Source organism: Megalobrama amblycephala, linkage group LG23, assembly GCF_018812025.1.
Source record: "Megalobrama amblycephala isolate DHTTF-2021 linkage group LG23, ASM1881202v1, whole genome shotgun sequence".
NCBI classification, from domain to species: domain Eukaryota; kingdom Metazoa; phylum Chordata; class Actinopteri; order Cypriniformes; family Xenocyprididae; genus Megalobrama; species Megalobrama amblycephala.
This window is the reverse complement of record NC_063066.1, coordinates 22667054-22685573: the sequence shown is the minus strand read 5'-3', so window position 1 is coordinate 22685573 and position 18520 is coordinate 22667054. Positions and strand designations below refer to the sequence as shown.

The window sequence follows — 18520 nt, the reverse complement described above, 5'->3', positions numbered from 1 at the left end:
GTGCACCAAACCCATCTGGTGGGTTTGCTGCCAAAAAGCTCTCTTTTTAGTTTCACCTGACCGTATAACCTGGTCCCATTTGAAGTTCCAGAAGTGTCTGGCAACTGAATAATCTGGATTTTGTTTTTGCATGAGAGCAGAGGATTTTTTTTCTTGAAACCCTCCCAAACAACTTGTGGTGATGTACATGGTGGATGGACAATTTCATGTTCCTAGTCACCCTGGTGTGCTTAAAAAAATGTAAATATGAATCAGAATATTCTTCAGAGATATTTTACTTTATGAATTTCTAGGGGTGCCGATAATTTAAAGTTAAGCGATGGCATCATTATTAGTATTATTTCAACTTAAAGGCCTGTTCACACCGGGACGAATATCGCGTGCGATTTTCGCCGACGTTTAACGCCTCGTGACTAAACAATGGGCGCCAATGTGAGTGTGCACACCGACGAGAAAAACGCGAGGCGTAAAAGAGTCATTTTTAAAAAACGCCTCGGGTTCGTTTATTTGGTTTGACGCGCCGTGTTAAAAACTGGCCGACCAATGAGATTGGTGCTTTTGTTCACGTGCCTGGAGCTGCTGAAGTTACAGTAAAACACGACTTGGTGGCGCTCAAGCACAAAACAGTCTTGCCGAGCACACAAGACGACGAAGAGAAAGTAAGTAGACGAGGAAGACCCCTACAAACTATCTCTGCATCTCAAACAGCTCCCTAGCTTCCTAGGTCGTGTATCAGTATACCATTTAAATGAATGTGGCCGACTCCCTGATCAGTGCCCTGACTAGTGAACTAGGGAGCTGATTGAGACGCACGCTATGGGTGCTCTGCCAGTTCTTGGCCATACCAATAGATGTGTATTATTTCTGTATTTTTGCTGTTTTTTTTTTCTTTTACATTCAAGAAATGTAGTTGAAAATGTCTATTTCATAAATGTTTATTTGCACTACTGTTTCTGACTACCATCTCTCATATATGCCATTTAATATCTGCATTTTTATCTTCTTTAACTTTACTAATATCATATGTTTATTTGCACTACCGTTTCTGACTACCATCTCTCATATATATGCCATTTAATATCTGCATTTTTATCTTCTTTAACTTTATTAATATCATAAATATGTTTATTTGCACTACCGTTAAGCACAAGCGCCACATACTGTTAGGGAGTGAATTTGCACGTTCACTCTGCGCATCGCCAGTGAAAATCGCTTGGGTGTGAACACAAAAAACATCTCGAAAAACGCTGGCGATAAACGCGTGCGATATTCGTCCCGGTGTGTACAGGCCTTTACTCTTACAATAATTGTTTAATAGCAGAATTTGCAGTGAAAAACAACATTACCCATGATGCTGTACAGAAAATTACACCAAAGAGTCGCCACAATCAAAATGCGCCAAAATGGCTCTTTAGCTCCGCCCACTCCCATGAAGGTCTGCAAATGACATAATTAAGTGGGTCTCCCTATGCTCTTAAAATACTTAAATATTTGTATATATGTGCATATTTTGCAATAAACTTTATATATGTATAAAATGAACATTTTTAAATGAGTAGATTTATATATCTCCATTGTTTTCAATTCGATTCTGCTCTTCGCAATGCTTCATGAGATTGTAGTTCTTTCCCTCAGTAAAGCCGTTAAGTACACAAAAACTTCAAATTGCTTCAAATCAAAGTTTGTAGTGTTGTGATTCACCTCGTAGCTAATTGGCTTAGTTCATGGCTTATAACGTTGTAAAGAAGACTTTTTTTTTTTTTTCAAAAAAAAACAAAACAAAAAAACTGGAACCAGTGCCGCTGAAAAATTGGATGGGCACTGTTGCATTCTACTGTGAATAATTGTAAAATGTTTAATTTCAAATCATAACAATACTGTTTTTATTTTTTCTTAACATTCTAAAATGACAAACATTTGATTTGTTTACAGAAAAAAGAAAAGGAAGGAATACAGAACAGTAATGCTATGCACAGTTGCATTTTTTGCTTTATTTTAATGATGTTGATGAGTTACAGACATTTGGTGTCAGCTGCTTCGGTCCACAGATAACATGCTGCCGTATGACCAGACAATTCCAGTTTCATTCCCGGCAACACAGTCACTCACCATTAACCAACAGTAACAGGTTTGACACTGCCCACATGTGATGACCTTTCTGCGTCAGCGTTTATTTGTCATCTTCATAATGAACATACAGCATGGATTGGTTAATGCTTAAAGCTTTTAAAGACATTTTCCGAGGAGTGTATTGTTTTAAATAAAAAATATAGATCATGCAGAGTTCATTCTGTTTGGATGCCTCTTGTACGTAAAAAGCCGTTTTGAATATACATTATAGACAAATAGTACACAAGAATGGAATGTGTTAAAGTGTCTCACTGAAAAGTTTCTAGCAAACTCCGTGACATGTATAAAACATAAGGAAAAGCGGTCCAATTCAATGATGATTCGAACACAATCATGTTCTGCATAGAGGCAATACTGCATCTAGTAAGGCCAGTCGTGACTCTAAATGTCCAAAGCTGTCAAAATGAGACCTACAGCTATCACTCGTACATTCTTCCTTTATTGATTATGTAAATAAAGTATTGCAAAGCAGAGTCCGATATGGTTTAGATCCAACGCAGATATGCTTTAGTCATATTGCATTTCATTGACAATAAAATTTGGTATAAATTTGTCCCTTTTGCAGATGGAATCATATTTGTTTTGGTCTAAAAGAATCAACCCTCCCTTTCCATAAACTTCAAGCCCATTTCAACTTTGTAGTCCTGCCAAACTTAAGCATGATTCTTTATCATCTGTTGCCATTTTTATTGTGGTTGTAATAAATTTACTGAACCAGAAGCCTTTCAACCAGCAAAATGGCTTTTGGGGAGGACATCAGCGCTTGATTGTCCGCAGGGTCCTGTTTTACGCCCTCTTCATCCCTCGGCCCATTAGACACGCGAACACGGTCATGACCATTTTGGGTTTGACCTCCACTAGATCATCAGGCAGGGCGTAGACACGAGCGCCAATCTTCCTGGCCATGGACACAGCATACCTGCAAGAGACGCACAGACATAACCTCACTATACCCTGGGAAATATTACATAGACCTGAAGACTTGTTCATGTGTGTCATATAAGGGGCTTTCGCAAAAAAAAGGTCCTAGGAACTCCGTTATAGGAACTAGCCACTAGGATAGTTTCCCAAGAACTAATTTCTGGGCCATATTCCTCATTGCATTCGCACCGGGAATAGGAACTCTGAAGCGGTCAAGAGCGGCGTCTTTAAGCGCAACATTTACAAACGCTAAAAACCGTTGGATGGAGGATGCCGTGATCGGAGCTGTGTTTGTTGTGTGTCGTGGGTTTTGTGATAACGGACATGGAATAAAAATGAAAGAGTAACTGAAAGAACAAAAAAGTAGGGCTAAGAGACGAAATCTCCTATGACAACTTTCAGTATTATATCATTGAAGCAAAGAAAAGAACACAACCCTGCAGACAACAGGTAAATGCTGTTATTGCTGTTTTCCAAGTTTGTGAAGTACAGTAAATATGTATACACGGCTTTTTAAAAATGACAGTGTTTGACATGCGTTTGACCAATCAACGTACACTTACATCACTGATAGTTCCTATAGTGCTGGTTTAGACCCTACTCTGATGTAGGAGCTAATTTAGTTCCCCCAAAAGGAGTTCCTAGAACTAAAAACGTTCTTAGTTCCTGTGGTGCGAACACAGTAAAATCCGGGTACTTCAGCCAATAGTTCTAGGAACTGTGAAAAGGTTCCTCTGGTGCGAAATCCCCTATAATATCCCTAATTAATGGTTCTTACAGCATATATATGTTTTTCTTCATACACCTGCTGGCTGCAGTTCACTTAACAGCCACCGGTGTCACTAATAACAAGGGTTTCTGAATTCTACATATAGCCCCTTTAAAGGTAGGGTAGACAATGTAAAAAAAACACTTTTTGTTATACTGGTTGAATCTCTCTTCACATCCTGATAGAAATCAGTAATAGATGTGCCTTCTAAATATTAAAAATGTACATATATCTTTTGTGGAAGTCTCAGGACTAAAAAATGTGATTTGATGTTCGTACTTGGAGCTGTTCTGGTCTTCAGACTCTGTTTCTGTGGCAACATTATCAACACCGAAATAAATCTGCAGCAGTCAGGTGGTACAAGTCAGCGTTGTTTACATTCATTATTGTAATGATATATGCTTTCAGACATGAGGTAATTTAATGCTGTCTCTTGTGGCGCTTTGCAGACTCTGCTCTGGCTGTGTGTGTTCATGTGTTTTGAAGGAGCTGTGGCTTTGGAAAGCGCTCTGAAGGGAGGGGGGATCTTATGCTTTCAAAGCTAGCTTGTAATTGCTAGCCTCACAGAAATAGCCTACCTTACCTTTAATGCTTGATGCACATTATCTAATGAACACCCTTTTGAAATCTTACTTTGCATTGTCCAGTTTGTCTCCATCGCTAAGACTTCCTCTCTTCACAAGGTCGTAGTTGACACAGCCGGGCTGGATGGCATCAATCAGGTCCAGCACTGCCAGACTGGAGCTGATCTCTTTGTCCTGTAGTTCAAAACACAACACTTACTTCTGATATTCAACCAACACATATACATCAATACTGGCTGCTGCATGAAACATATATTTTTTTTTAGTTGGATAAATGAAGGGTTGTGCACCTTGAAACTTGATATTTTGGTTGATTTTCCTGCCTGCGACAAAGTCTTGTTAACCCAGTTGACAATGATCTCATCGTTGACCTTCTGCCCGTCGCCCAGGTTCTCTAGTACATTTAGAGTGTATCTAGAAGAGAACACAGCAAAGACTCAGCAACATGACATTTCCTCCAAACTACTCAAGCTTTATATACATATACATGCTCTAATATATAAAATAAAATAAAAACTATCTTTGGTTCATAGACTTGGATGTTTATTAAAAAATTCATTTTTAATATTAAAGCTGGTATGTTTGTATTTAAATCAAATTTGAATTTAACAGTATTTGCGTAATAGTTTAACAATAAGGTTAAATTTGCTAACAGTTAAAGGTGCCCTAGATTCAAAAATTGAATTTACCTCGGCATAGTTAAATAACAAGAGTTCAGTACATGGAAAAGACATACATTGAGTCTCAAACTCCATTGTTTCCTCCTCCTTATATAAATCTCATTTGTTTAAAAGACCTCCGAAGAACAGGCGAATCTCAACTTAACACTGACTGTTACGTAACAGTCGGGGTGTACGCCCCCAATATTTGCATATGCCAGCCCATGTTCTCAGCATTATGAAAGGCATTAGACAAGGGCAGGACATCTGGATGTGCACAGCTGAATCAACAGACTAGGTAAGCAAGCAAGGACAATAGCAGAAAATGGCAGATGGAGCAATAATAACTGACATGTTTCATGATGACATGATATTTTTAGTGATATTTGTAAATTGTCTTTCTAAATGTTTCGTTAGCATGTTGCTAATGTACTGTTAAATGTGGTTAAAGTTACCATTGTTTCTTACTGTATTCACGGAGACAAGAGCCGTCGCTATTTTCATTTTTAAACACTTGCAGCCTGTATAATGCATAAACAACTTCATTCTTTATAAATCTCTCCAACAGTGTAGCATTAGCTGTTAGCCATGGAGCATAGGCTCAAACTCATTCAGAATCAATGTAAACATCAAAATAAACACTGTACTTGCGCGATTAGACATGCTGTATGACGAACACTTTTGTAAAGATCCATTTTGAGGGTTATATTAGCTGTTTGAACTTTGTTTATGTTGTTTAAGGCAAGCGCGAGCTCTTGGGGCGTGGAGAACGAGATTTAAAGGGCCACACACCCTGAATCGACTTATTTCTAATTATGCCCCAAAAAAGGGAGTTAAAAAAATGAATTAAAAACAATCTATGGGGTATTTTGAGCTGAAACTTCACAGACACATTCAGGGGACACCTTAGACTTATATTACATCTTTTAAAAAAAAGTTCTAGGGCACCTTTAATGCATCAGGCATCAAGACCATATAATGAAAAAAAATTTGCATTTATTGATCACGGTTATTGTCCGTTTAATAATATGCTATTGTTCATTCACATATACACTACAGTTCAAAATTATGAGGATCCAAGGCTGCATTTATTTGATCAAAATACAGTAAAAAGAGTAATATTGTGAAATATTATTCAAATTTACAATAACTGTTTTCTAAGTGAATATATTGTAAAATATAATTTATTCCTTTGACCAAAGCTGAATTTTCAGCATCATTACTCCAGTCTTCAGTGTCACATTATTGTTCAGAAATCATTCTAATATGCTGATTTGCTGTTCAAAAAACATTCATTAATTTTTGTGAAAACCATGATATTGTTTTTCAAGATTCTTTGATGAACAGAAAGTTAAAAAAAAACAACATTTATTTTAAATATAAAACTTTCATAACATTATTTTATCTTTAAGATTACTTATTGTCAAAAGTAAAGAATTAAATGACTTTTAAAAATGGTTTTAATGGTAGCATACATGATTATTCACTATGCAATATTTACTATACTGTGCATGCTTTGCATTTTCTATTTGTAGTGACTATATACGCTGTTTGTTTAGTAATAACTAATTATTTTATTTTTTTAAGCTTAATTTTAGCTCATCTATGTTAGCCTTTTTTGCTAATAGTTTTCGTTTTACCTCCTCATGAGCTGCCAGACCAGGGCGAGAGTGAGAGTCGGGTTCCCATCATTCAAGTCTTGCCCCCCAATGCCCACCAGTGAGAAATTGGCTTTGGTCTTCCCCAGTTCCACAGCGTAGTTACAGTTCTCCAGCTGAACACACACACACACACGTAGGTGAGGACAGAACAGCACTTTATCCAAACAGAAATTTGTCACTCATTTTGTAGGTTTGGATTGGCTGACACGTCCTCAGAGGGTGGAGTTTTGGAGAAAAGGTAATGAGTGTAGAATTCATACCTTTTTCATGTTGGCTCCTAGTTTGGGATATGGAGGCTTGTTGACTTTGTTGTTCCAGTCGACAGGAACCTTGATCTTCTCATAAAGTTGCAGGATGACCAGAGCATCTTGGAGGTCACTGAGAAGGTAGGAAAAGATCAAAACTGATTCAAATGTAACACTTAACCTCAAGTGTAACATCACATAAACAACATAAATGAGATGCCATTCATTTACTGATCCCATAAAGTCTTGGGAATTAACCGAAATACACATCCAATTCATTTCACTGTCAACTTGATTTGATTTTCATGAAACAGATTAAATGGATAGTTCCCCCAAAAATTAAAATTACCCCATAATTTACTCACCCTCAAGCCATCCTAGGTGTGTGTGCATCTTCTTTCATCCAAACACAGTCTGAGTTATATTAAAAATGTCCTGGCTCTTCCAAGCTTTATAATGGGAGTGATTGGAGGATGAGATTTTGAAGCCCAAAAAAGTGCATCCATCGATCATAAAACGTACTCCACATGGCTCTGGGGTGTTAATAAAGGCCTTCTGAAGTGAATCGATGTGTTTGTGTAAGACAAATATCCTTATTTAAAAATGTATAGTAAAGTAAAATAATAAGCTTCCGGCACAACAGCCATATGCATTCGACTTGCGTCTAAAAAGCGTTAACTTCAGCAATCATGGTTGCACATTTTTGGGCTTCAAAATCTCATTCTCCAATCACTCTCATTATAAAGCTTGGAAGAGCCAGGACATTTTTAATATAACTCAGACTGTGTTTGGATGAAAGAAGAAAGTCATATACAGCTAGGATGGCTTGAGGGTAAGTAAATTTTTATTTTTGGGTGAACTATCCCTTTAAGAGAGCGTGTTATTTACCCGTATAAATGATTGACATGAGGGTTGACACCCAAAGAATTCATCCAGTTTCTGAAAGTCCTCTCCTCTCTGGTCTCTCCTACAGGAATCAAGCAAAAGCAGGTGTTAATCACTGTTCACTATCACAAGAATTACTAACTGCATTTTTAGTCCACAGAGAACATTTCGGCAACACTTTATAATAAGGTTATTCAACCATAATCCATTATTTAACATTAGTTAATGCATAATGTTAGTTAATAAAAAAACAACAGATTACTGTTAATTCAAATCAGCTCAGGTTTATTAAATAATATTAACAGACACAACTTTTGATTTTAATAATGTGTTAGTAAATGAAATTAACACTAACTGAGATTAAGTGTTTTCCATTGTTAGTTCATGTTAATTATTGTGGTTAACTAATGTTAGCCAAACAAATGGAATCTTATTGTAAATTGTTACCAATATCTCTTGACGACCATAAGTGTATGCACGAAGTTAATAATAAGCAAACTCGTAATCTATATATAAATAACCATACTTTCAAATGGTATGGACCACATTAGTTACGTATGTTGTTTTTTGTTATTCTATCCTCTGGTTTCACAGAGAGGGCTTAGATTAAGCCAGGATTATGCCTTAGTTCAATCAGGACATTTAAGTATCTTTTATAAACATGCCAAAAAAAAAAAAAAAAAAAAAAAAAAACATTACTGGTTGCATCTTGAGACAAAACATAGTAGGGAAAAAAGGAGGAAGTCACTGGCTACTGTCAACTGTCTGGTTACCAACTTTCTTTAAAATATCTTCTTTTGTGTTCAACAGAAGAAAGAAACTCATACAAGTTTGATAGGGTGAGTAAGTGATGACAGAATTTTAATTTTAGGGTGGTGAACTATCCCTTTAAGCCTTGTCTGTGAAACCAGGCCTAAATCTATAAAATCGAGGATTAGGCCTGAAAGCAGATGTTTTCTACCACAAGAGGGCGCAACCTTCACCAAAAGGGCGTAAACTGTTCAGGCCCCAGGAAATGAGCCAGTCCCTCCCTTTGAATCTCTGGCTGACGCGCTTCACCAGTTTCCAAAAAAAAAAAAAAAATCCTGAATGTCCCATTTGTGATGCCATGAAGCATATTTTTAGAAGCAAGTGTTTAGAGGCAGTGTCAGCCATTTTCATGAGTCATTACGTGGCGCGTCTATTTAGCAAATGCTAAAATGGTAAAAGGAGACAGAAAAGAGCAACAATCAGACGCAAAATACCCACCCTCCAGAAGGCCCCAGTTGATGTCTTGATTCTCGGGTTTGGTCAGTGCTGGGTACTTGTTGAAGAGATTGGCCACAAAGGCCAAGTTGAGCTTAGGGTTGCCAGACACGACGTCAGTAGACGTGACAAACTGTCTGCAGCCCAGCCTGTCTGCCTGCTGCAGCATACACTCGGCTCTCTTCAGGTCATCTTTCTCCTGCAAGACGCACACCAGTTAAAACAGGATTCGTTGCCAAACAGAATTTAGTGCATTCAGCTGCTGACAAATTAACTAATCTTTCCCTCTCTGCTTCAGTGGGCCAAATTTGCTTAAGCCTCAGATGCAAAACATTCTCCTCTTCTGTCCCATGGGTCATTGAGAAAATAAGACAACTCAAATCAACTATAAACTGAATTAAGAACAAAAGTGCTTAAACATTACTTGAGCCAGATTAATTTGAGATGAAATATTTCTAAAAATAGTTCAATGTGTAAAAGTGCAGAAATTTGATGCAATGTACTTTAAAGAATTAGTTCACTTCAAAATGAAAATTACCCCAAGCCATCCTAGGTGTATTTGACTTTCTTCTTTCTGATGAAAACAATCAGAGTTATATTAACAAATATCCCAACGGATCCAAGCTTTATAAATGGCAGTGAACGGGATCAATGAGTATGAAGCTGAAGAAACTGCATCCATCCATTATAAACGTACTCCACATGGCTCCGGGGGGTTAATAAAGGCCTTCTGAAGTGAATTGAAGAGTTGAATCTGAGTTGAATACGGAAGATGAAGGACGTAGGTGTAAACGTTTTGAACTGCAAGACACTTTCTTCGTAAGTTGAATATGGAAGGCGGTCTAGCGGAAGCTAGATATTTTACTTTATAACTTGTTAAATATGGATATTTTTCTTACACATACACATTGCTTCACTTTAAAAGGCCTTTATTAACCCCCCAGAGCCGTGTGGAGTACGTTTATGATGGATGGACGCACTTTCTTGAGTTTCATACTTGTTGGTCCGTTCACTGCCGTTATAAAGCTTGGATGTGTCAGGACATTTATTAAAGGTGCCCTAGATTGTTTTTTTACAAGATGTAATATAAGTCCTAGGTGTCCCCTGAATGTGTCTGTGAAGTTTCAGCTCAAAATACCCCATAGATTTTTTTAAATAAATTTTTTTAACTGCCTATTTTGGGGCATCATTAACTATGCACTGATTTTTTCAGCGCACCGCCCCTTTAAGAGATGCGCTCCCTCTGCCCCACGAGCTCTCGACTATATATACATCGCATAATCAAAGTTCACACAGCTAATATAACCCTCAAATGGATCTTTACAAGATGTTCGTCATGCATGCTGTATGCATGCTTCGAATTATGTGAGTAAAGTATTTATTTAGATGGTTACGTTTGATTCTGTGTGAGTTTGAGGCTATGCTCTGTGGCTAAAGCTAACATTACACACTGTTGGAGAGATTTATAAAGAATGAAGTTGTGTTTATGCATTATACAGACTGCACGTGTTTAAAAATGAAAATAGCGACGGCTCTCTCGTCTCCGTGAATACAGTAAGAAACGATGGTAACTTTAACCACATTTAACAGTACATTAGCAACATGCTAATGAAACATTTAGAAAGACAATTTACAAATATCACTAAAAATATCATGATATCATGGATCATGTCAGTTATTATTGCTCCATCTGCCATTTTTCGCTGTTGTTCTTGCTTGCTTACCTTGTCTGTGCACAGATCCAGCCGTTAATACTGCCTTTCCTTGTCTAATGCGTCGAATGGGCTGGCATTATGCAAATATTGGGGTCATACATATTAATGATCCCGACTGTTACGTAACACGTGTTATGTTGAGATCCGAGTGTTTTCCGGAAGTCTTTTAAACAAATGAGATTTACATAAGAAGGAGGAAACAATGGGGTTTGAAACTCAATGTATGTCTTTTCCATGTACTGAACTCTTGTTATTTAACTATGCCGAGGTAAATTCAAATTCTGATTCTAGGGCACCTTTAATATAACTCAGATTGTGTTCATCAGGAAGAATAAAGTCAAATACACCTAGGATGGCTTGAGGGTGAGTAAAGCTAGGGGTAATTTTCATTTTAAAGTGAACTAATCCTTTAAGGCTTTGTCCCAAACCCTAGACAGTCATCTATCTAGGTAGCAATTTTAGGGCTCCCAACTCAAGCAATGAATAGAAGACAAGCAAGCAATAAGCAGCTATGATGATTGAAAATGTTTTCAAGATATATGAGGACACAAATTATGACATAAACATGTTTTTATATTTTAAAATAGCTTTAAAAACATACTAAACAATGTTTTATTAAAAATGTAAAAATGCAGAATGTTTTCTGCGATGAGTAGGTTTAGGAGTAGGGGTAGGGGGATAGAATGTACAGTTTGTACAGTATAAAAACCATTACGCCTATAGAATGTCCTCACTAAGATAGTAAAACAAACCTGTTCTTGTTTGTAATGATGCTGAATATTCAGTTTGGCATCATAGGAATAAATTACATTTTAAAATTTATTCACATAGAAAATAGTTATTTTAAATTGTAATAATATTTCACAATATTACTGTCTTTACTGTATTTTTGATAAAAAAAAAAAAAAAAAAAAAAAAAAAAATGCAGCCTTGGTGAGGATAAGAGATTTCTTTCAAAAACAACTCTCACCGACTCAAAATTTGAACGGTAGTGTATATACATTTCAACACACACAATGAACATTGTTAAAAGCATGAAAAATATCATGTTTAATTTTTTTTTTGCCATCTTGCCCAGTCTTTCTTGGAAAAGAACTGCAGATGTAGAGAACAGACCTAGATGCAGCTCACTAGGGCTTGGAAAAGAGTGTCAGACACTGAAAGGAAACATTATGTATTATCTGGGACCAGAAGGCAGCAGAAAGCTGAAACACTGGGTGATGTTGATGGTGAAACGACCCTGACCGTGCCACAGCAGCCACAGCAGTCTCATTCAGCACACAGTCACTAAAAGTGTCTCTGACCAGAGTGTGGGGTTAAATACACACACACACGAGTCATAGCTCTGGCTGTTTAGATACCGCTGGGAAATGGGCAACATTGTTACTGTCCTAAACCAAAGCAGTGAATGACTTGAATCACGGCATACTGGGGGTGGAATCTGGCATCCGCGGTGGCTGTTCTTGTGTTGTGACTGCCACGGGGGGACAGACTGGAACACAATGTGCAATAAACAGTGGCTTTTTGCAGATTTTTTTTTTTTTTTTCTCTACTGGAAGTCACTATCGTAAAGAACACTCTGTAAAAACAAATCTGGCTTAAAATTTGCAGTTTTTCATTTTACCAATCCCAGGTGTGGATAAAATTTCACCCTCCTGTGCCAACTTCAGACCCCCAGAGAAACACTTGCGTTTGAACTGCTGATGCTTGACAACTGCTCTCCATAAAGCAGGAAGCTACTGGTCAAATCTGAAATGAACTGTCTCTGTCCTCCTGACTTACAATGAGCTGCTACAGTGAATGAAGCTTTGATATTTTTATAAAAGCCACCCTCCTCTACTGAGAGCAGCACACTACCGGATGCATCATAAGACCTTATACATTTTGAGGCCAATTCAATAACAACTTATGGTTCTGTCTCCCATTTGTGTACTGGTTTATGATACAGAAATGCATAATGAAAGATGTGCACTTTAAAAGTGTATAATGTGAACTCACGCTGAAGCCAGACATGTCAATGTCAATGTGACTTTCGCCCTCCTTCTGACCTTTTGGTGCGATCTGGTTGAGCAGGTGGAAATAAGCCCTCGAGTCCTGCAGATTCAAGAGTGAGAACAGAAAAACAAATCTTTCAGTACTCAAATCTCTCAGACTCAACACCATCATGCCACAGCCTTCAACAGAAAACAATCGGGAGTTATTTTTGTGTTAAAAGACTAAATAAAACAGTCAATTATCAGACACTTAAAAACAATCTCTACAGAATACTGGTGGGATTTTCTTTGAGCCTAGACTTTCTGAGCTGAGGTGTATCAGTTTGAAATAAGTATGAAATAATATTCTGAAATATATATATAAATACATATTTTAAATGGAACACTTTTAGACAAAATCTTTAAAAAAAACAAAAAGTTTGAATGTGCGTTTTTTGTGAGTATCATATTTGCTATGTCAGGTTTTCATGGCTCATATAGTCTGATATAGTGAGAATATGGAGGAAAAAACAATTTTACCTTAGCTTAATTTTATTCAGAGGCACAGACTGAGCAAAAATATGCAATTTAGTGCAGATGCTGATATTTATATGGACAAAAAGTAATCGGATGAAATTCTAGTTGTAATGAGATCTTTATAACAGTATAGCAGATACTTACATAAAATGCATATAAATATCAGTCGTTGCTCTAATATCTCAATCATGCAATACAATGATGATTGAAAGATGAACAAATAAACCTTGATGATCATATTTGATACGCATGATGTTGATAAAAATTATGTATGGATAAATCAAGTAAACCGAAGTCGCTTCAGTCCAGTAAGTGTTCATCTTGAAATATTACTAGTAACAATATTAAAGTTACTTTATAAAAATCAGCTCACATTTCACAGCAAAAAGACACGTGAACTACGAGCTGAAGGTTATCTTTTGTACAATTGTACTATAAGGTCTTTTACTTGCTAAAAAAGTATAAACTATCAATCTGACGACAGAAGGCACAAAGTACATCCTGTACAACCGGTTTTTCTGCAAAGTTTTAACCATGTTGATAATTTAGAGGCTGTATCAAATATCATACAGTAAGCTTTATAGGGTAAAAGAATCATGTCAGCTGGTACTAAAGGGTTAGTTCACCAAAAAAATGAAATTTCTTTCATTAAGTACTCACTCTCATGTCGTTCCAAACCCGTGAGACCTTCGTTCATCTTCGGAACACAAATTAAGATATTTTTGATGAAATATCCCCCACAGAAAAGCAATGTAATTACCACATTCAAGGTCCAGAAAAGTAGTACAGACATCATTAAAATAGTCAATTTGACTACAGTAGTTCAGCCTTAATGTTACATAGTGACGACAATACTTTTTGTATGGTTTTTGCACATTAAGGTTGAACCACTGTAGTCATGTTGACTACTCACAGATTTCATCAAAAATATCTTAATTTGTGTTCCGAAGATGAACGAAGGTCTTACAGGTTTGGAACCACATAAGGGTGAGTAATTGATGACAGAAATTTCATTTTTGGGTAAACTAACCTTTTAATCTTCTTGAGAATATTGATGGTACAACTTAGTTCCTATACATTTTTGTGTACAGTTGTTAAAGAATAATAATAAAGCCTGTCAAAACTACTATGAGGCAACAGACTTGTGCAACTCCAGTACTATAATGGTCCAACACATCCATTTTATTCTGTCCAAAAATCACAAAATCTGACCAAAAAACTTGAAGGCATCAAAAGATATTTACACTGTCTGTGAATTATATTTACATGGGACACAAACCAGAGAAATGTGTGAAAATATGAGAAACAGACAATCATGCGTGAATTCCTGAGAACATGACTGTGATAGATGTGAATGAACGAACAAAACAACAAAACAGGCATAACTGATATCACAGTACATTAGGAAAAGTACCTTTACACACTTTGAAAAATCTGTTAACTGCAGCACAGAGGGAGATACAGAGAGATATTAGTTAATTCATTCACTGAGCTTTTTCATCTTTATCTTTATCATTTAAATAAATGACACAAGTCAAGAGGGCAATTAACTAACAGATTGGGTCACACATCTTTTATTAGACACTAAATGATCCCTCACATGTTTTACAAATTTTTTCACATGTTTTTCATGGTTTGCCTTTCAGAGCATTTGAAAGTCAAAGTAACTGCACTTTCACTCTGGTGAACTGCCTTTATGGAACAGAAAATGGAGCTAGCTGTTATGTAAATTCTAATTTGGATAAATTTAGAAACATGATTCCATTCATTTGAGAATGAGAATTATTTCACCTTTACAGTAAAGCTGTCTATTGGACATCAATCCATTATTTCTTCAAGAGATTTAAAATATGCAAAACATTTATGCAAAACTTTCCATTTCACACACACATATGACGACACGCAATAATTCTTGGGGGTATGTGTAATTTTATATATATATATATATATATATATATATATATATATATATATATATATATAATATATAAACGCAAGTCATCTGATGAAATGCTACATGTTCACATTTTCTGAGTGGATGTTGTAGATGTTATAAATTCAAAAGAGCCTACGCCCACATCCCTATAATATCTATATATGGCTCGGAATTTGCATAGAAAAGTAATGGCACGCTTCTTCTATGCATGCCGCATTTAAGGCATTATTCATAACAAATCTATAGCAAAGTTGTTCTCCGGTCCTAGCAAAATAAACACCATTAATGATGACAACTTTATCATTGACTGTTCATCCTTTGTTGCACTGACTGGGTACTTCAATAAGGAGGAAATGTTATATCAGTTATCTTGATGAAGATTAAAAGCCCTGATATTCGAGTGGTTATGCGTTAAAACTATACATTTAAAACTTTGCTATATAGGATCTCAGAGCAGCTTTCATATTTTACAACTAAATTAATATAAAAGATAGACAGGACTACAACCACAATTCTCATGCTCAATATCCTCATGAAAACAGCATGGACAGAGATCTGATACTTCATCAGCAAACAGATACACAGACAGAGTACTGTAAATGGACACATTAAGGCTGACCTTTATATCATGGCTGAAGTTGTTGATCTTGCTCCATCCGGCATTCTCCAGGTGGAAGTTGGCCCAGCGGAGCAACAGCTCCTCTGGAGACAGTTTCATCAGATCCTCAAGTGTCTCTCCATCCCTCAACAGTGCTGCAAGAGCTGAAAAAAAGAACACAGTGACATTAAATCACACAGTTTTAACCTAGATTTTGCATTGGATAATGATGTGAACCCGCTGATTTGAATGGCTATTATTCACTGAGACATAGGCATCCTCCGATCACTGACAATTTCAGGCAGACAGGTCGAGTTGAGGTCGACCTCATAGTACACCACAACTAATTTTCTGTGTCAAATGCTCTGAGGTCTGAGGTTTCTCTAGTGTGGGGATGGGCAACTCTGGTCCTGGAGGTTCACTGTCCTGCAGTGTTTAATTCTATCCCACAGATGTGTTTATTAGAGATGAAGCTAAACTCTGCAGGACAGTGGCCCTTCAGGACTGGAGTTGGCCATCCCTGCTCTAGGTGTATCTTTTCCCACCACATTCAAGAAGGTAAACCTACAACTTTAGAAACCCTACACTATCAGAAAATTACCGACCAGTCTCTATTAACTTGCTCATGATGAAAACACCAGGTCTCTTCCTTACTTTCACAGAACAAATTTCTATGCAACAGTCAAGCATTAAAAGCAGCCTCCAGATCATGTGTCCTCGTTCTGCTGGACTTTACTGTAGATTGTGACACATTAAACTACCAAATCCTTTTATCTAAATTCTTCTTACTGTGCATTACAGGAACAACACTCCACTGGTTTGAGTATTACCTTACAGGTAGATCCTTCAGGGCATCTCTACATTAACTCTACATATTAATTAACCACTGGAGTAGCTCAAGGTCCGGTGCTGGGTCCATTTCCTTTCTTGATTTACACAATATTGCTGCTACCTACCATGTATTTACATGGATTTTCCTGCTACAATAATGCTACACTAAGTTCTACACTAATGACACACAGCTCTAGTAAGTACTTGCACAGATTTCAGCCTGTCTGGCATGGATGAAGGAACTCCCCCTACAATTCACCATAAAATCACTGTTTAGCAATGCTCGTCAATGATAACACCATCTTTAGACTGGATTACTGCTATGCTCTTCCAACTGGCCTTCCTGTTTACACATACAAACCTCTGGAAATGATACGGTAAGTCTGTTGGTCTGTAACCCAATGAGAACCCAAAAGACAGTGCATGTTACACTTTTCTTTCTCACTTTTACTGGCTGCCAGTTGTTGCCCGCAGTTTAAGCCACTGATGCTTGCATATAGAACCGCCACTGGATTTTTAAATGTCAAGCCAAGGCAATTATTTTATTTGTTTATAATTTATTATCTCAAACCTGCTTTATGACTAATCATTCCTGGCAGCGTGTTGCATGAAAAGCAATTCTATGTAATAAATTAACTTGTTTATTGATCCTTTAGGCATGTTTCTTATTCATTATGAAGAAGGTTCATCTGAGGCTAGACAACACTCTCTATAGATCGGTTAAGGCACAGAGCATTTGGGACAGACCTAAATTTGAACTAAACTTAAGTTCTATTTGGGAGAAAAACTGTCCAGTCTAGTAATGAGGTCAGATCTAAGAGCTCAAGTCTGCCACAACAGTCAAATCAATCAGTTGGGTTAACATTTAACTATAAAAAAGTGACGCTATATCTGTTTGTCAGGATTCCTGGATGTTGTCATCAGCTGTGGCAATGCCAGCACTGTTTGAACTAGCTCGTATTTGTGCAACAGAGATACGTACCCTCGTTTCTGCTCAGCTCAATGTCAGCAAACAGGCCGATCTTAATGATCTGCCACAAAAGGCCCAAAACCAGATGAGGTTTGCCTTCCCGAAGGTCCAGAGCTCCGATGTTGACCACGTGACAGCCAATGGCAGAGGCAGAGTTAAGAGCCAGGTTAAGATTCTCCTGCAATACAGAAGCAATGATCTTTGTTAGACCCAAATCTCTCTCTCTCTCTAACGCACATGCACTTTAATACATTTGAGGGGGATTCAGTGTCATATTTTAAAGAATAATCTTAAAAACAGAGAGTGCACCAAAAAGAAAATCATCAAAAACAAACCTGTATTGTGAATGGTGTTAGTTTCTTCTTGTTAATGGTCCTCTCATCAATAGTATCAGGTACTGACAGGTTGATCATTTTACTAAAAGGAAACAATGACATATGCAATGAGGAGGTTACTTAAAAAGATACAAAATTATTAAATCACAGGCAAGACGCTGAGGAGTGTGTCTGACTTACCACAGCACAATACCGTCACCTACAGCCTTGAAAAGAGCATCTGTATTGGGATTCATGGGCAGCACATGTTTACAGTCAGGATCGTGTTCCAGCGCTGTGTTGATCCAGTTCACAAAAGCAAACCTCTCCTCCTCTGGATAAAGATACAGACAAAAAAAAAAAAAAAAAAGATGACATACCATTCACCACTAAAAACTTAAAAATAACAAAAAGTATATGTTCCCATTATAATGTTATGGGATTTAGGACCTGGTATTACTATGGAATTGTCTGAAGTACTTTAGAGTAGCATGCAGATCTCCGTGCAAAGAATATATTATTACCATCTGATACTATTACTTTACCT

The 18520-nt window shown here is 37.0% G+C and overlaps 1 protein-coding gene across 5 annotated transcripts in view; it reads right to left on the bottom strand.

Annotated features, from left to right (window-relative positions):
• Positions 1-1971: 1971 nt before the first annotated feature.
• The window catches only part of pls3 (plastin 3 (T isoform)), a 35204-nt gene continuing 18655 nt past the window's right edge, over positions 1972-18520 (bottom strand). For all 5 annotated transcript variants that reach the window (XM_048175889.1, XM_048175890.1, XM_048175887.1 and 2 more), the window contains 12 exons: positions 18175-18307; positions 17995-18076; positions 17672-17837; positions 15880-16022; positions 12813-12908; positions 9103-9298; positions 7858-7936; positions 6985-7102; positions 6704-6837; positions 4695-4818; positions 4454-4578; positions 1972-3049 (listed from right to left, as the gene is read on the bottom strand). In XM_048175889.1, coding sequence (XP_048031846.1) covers positions 2917-3049; positions 4454-4578; positions 4695-4818; positions 6704-6837; positions 6985-7102; positions 7858-7936; positions 9103-9298; positions 12813-12908; positions 15880-16022; positions 17672-17837; positions 17995-18076; positions 18175-18307 — 1529 coding nt within the window. In that variant the 3' untranslated portion in view covers positions 1972-2916. The remainder of the gene's footprint in view (positions 3050-4453; positions 4579-4694; positions 4819-6703; positions 6838-6984; positions 7103-7857; positions 7937-9102; positions 9299-12812; positions 12909-15879; positions 16023-17671; positions 17838-17994; positions 18077-18174; positions 18308-18520) is intronic.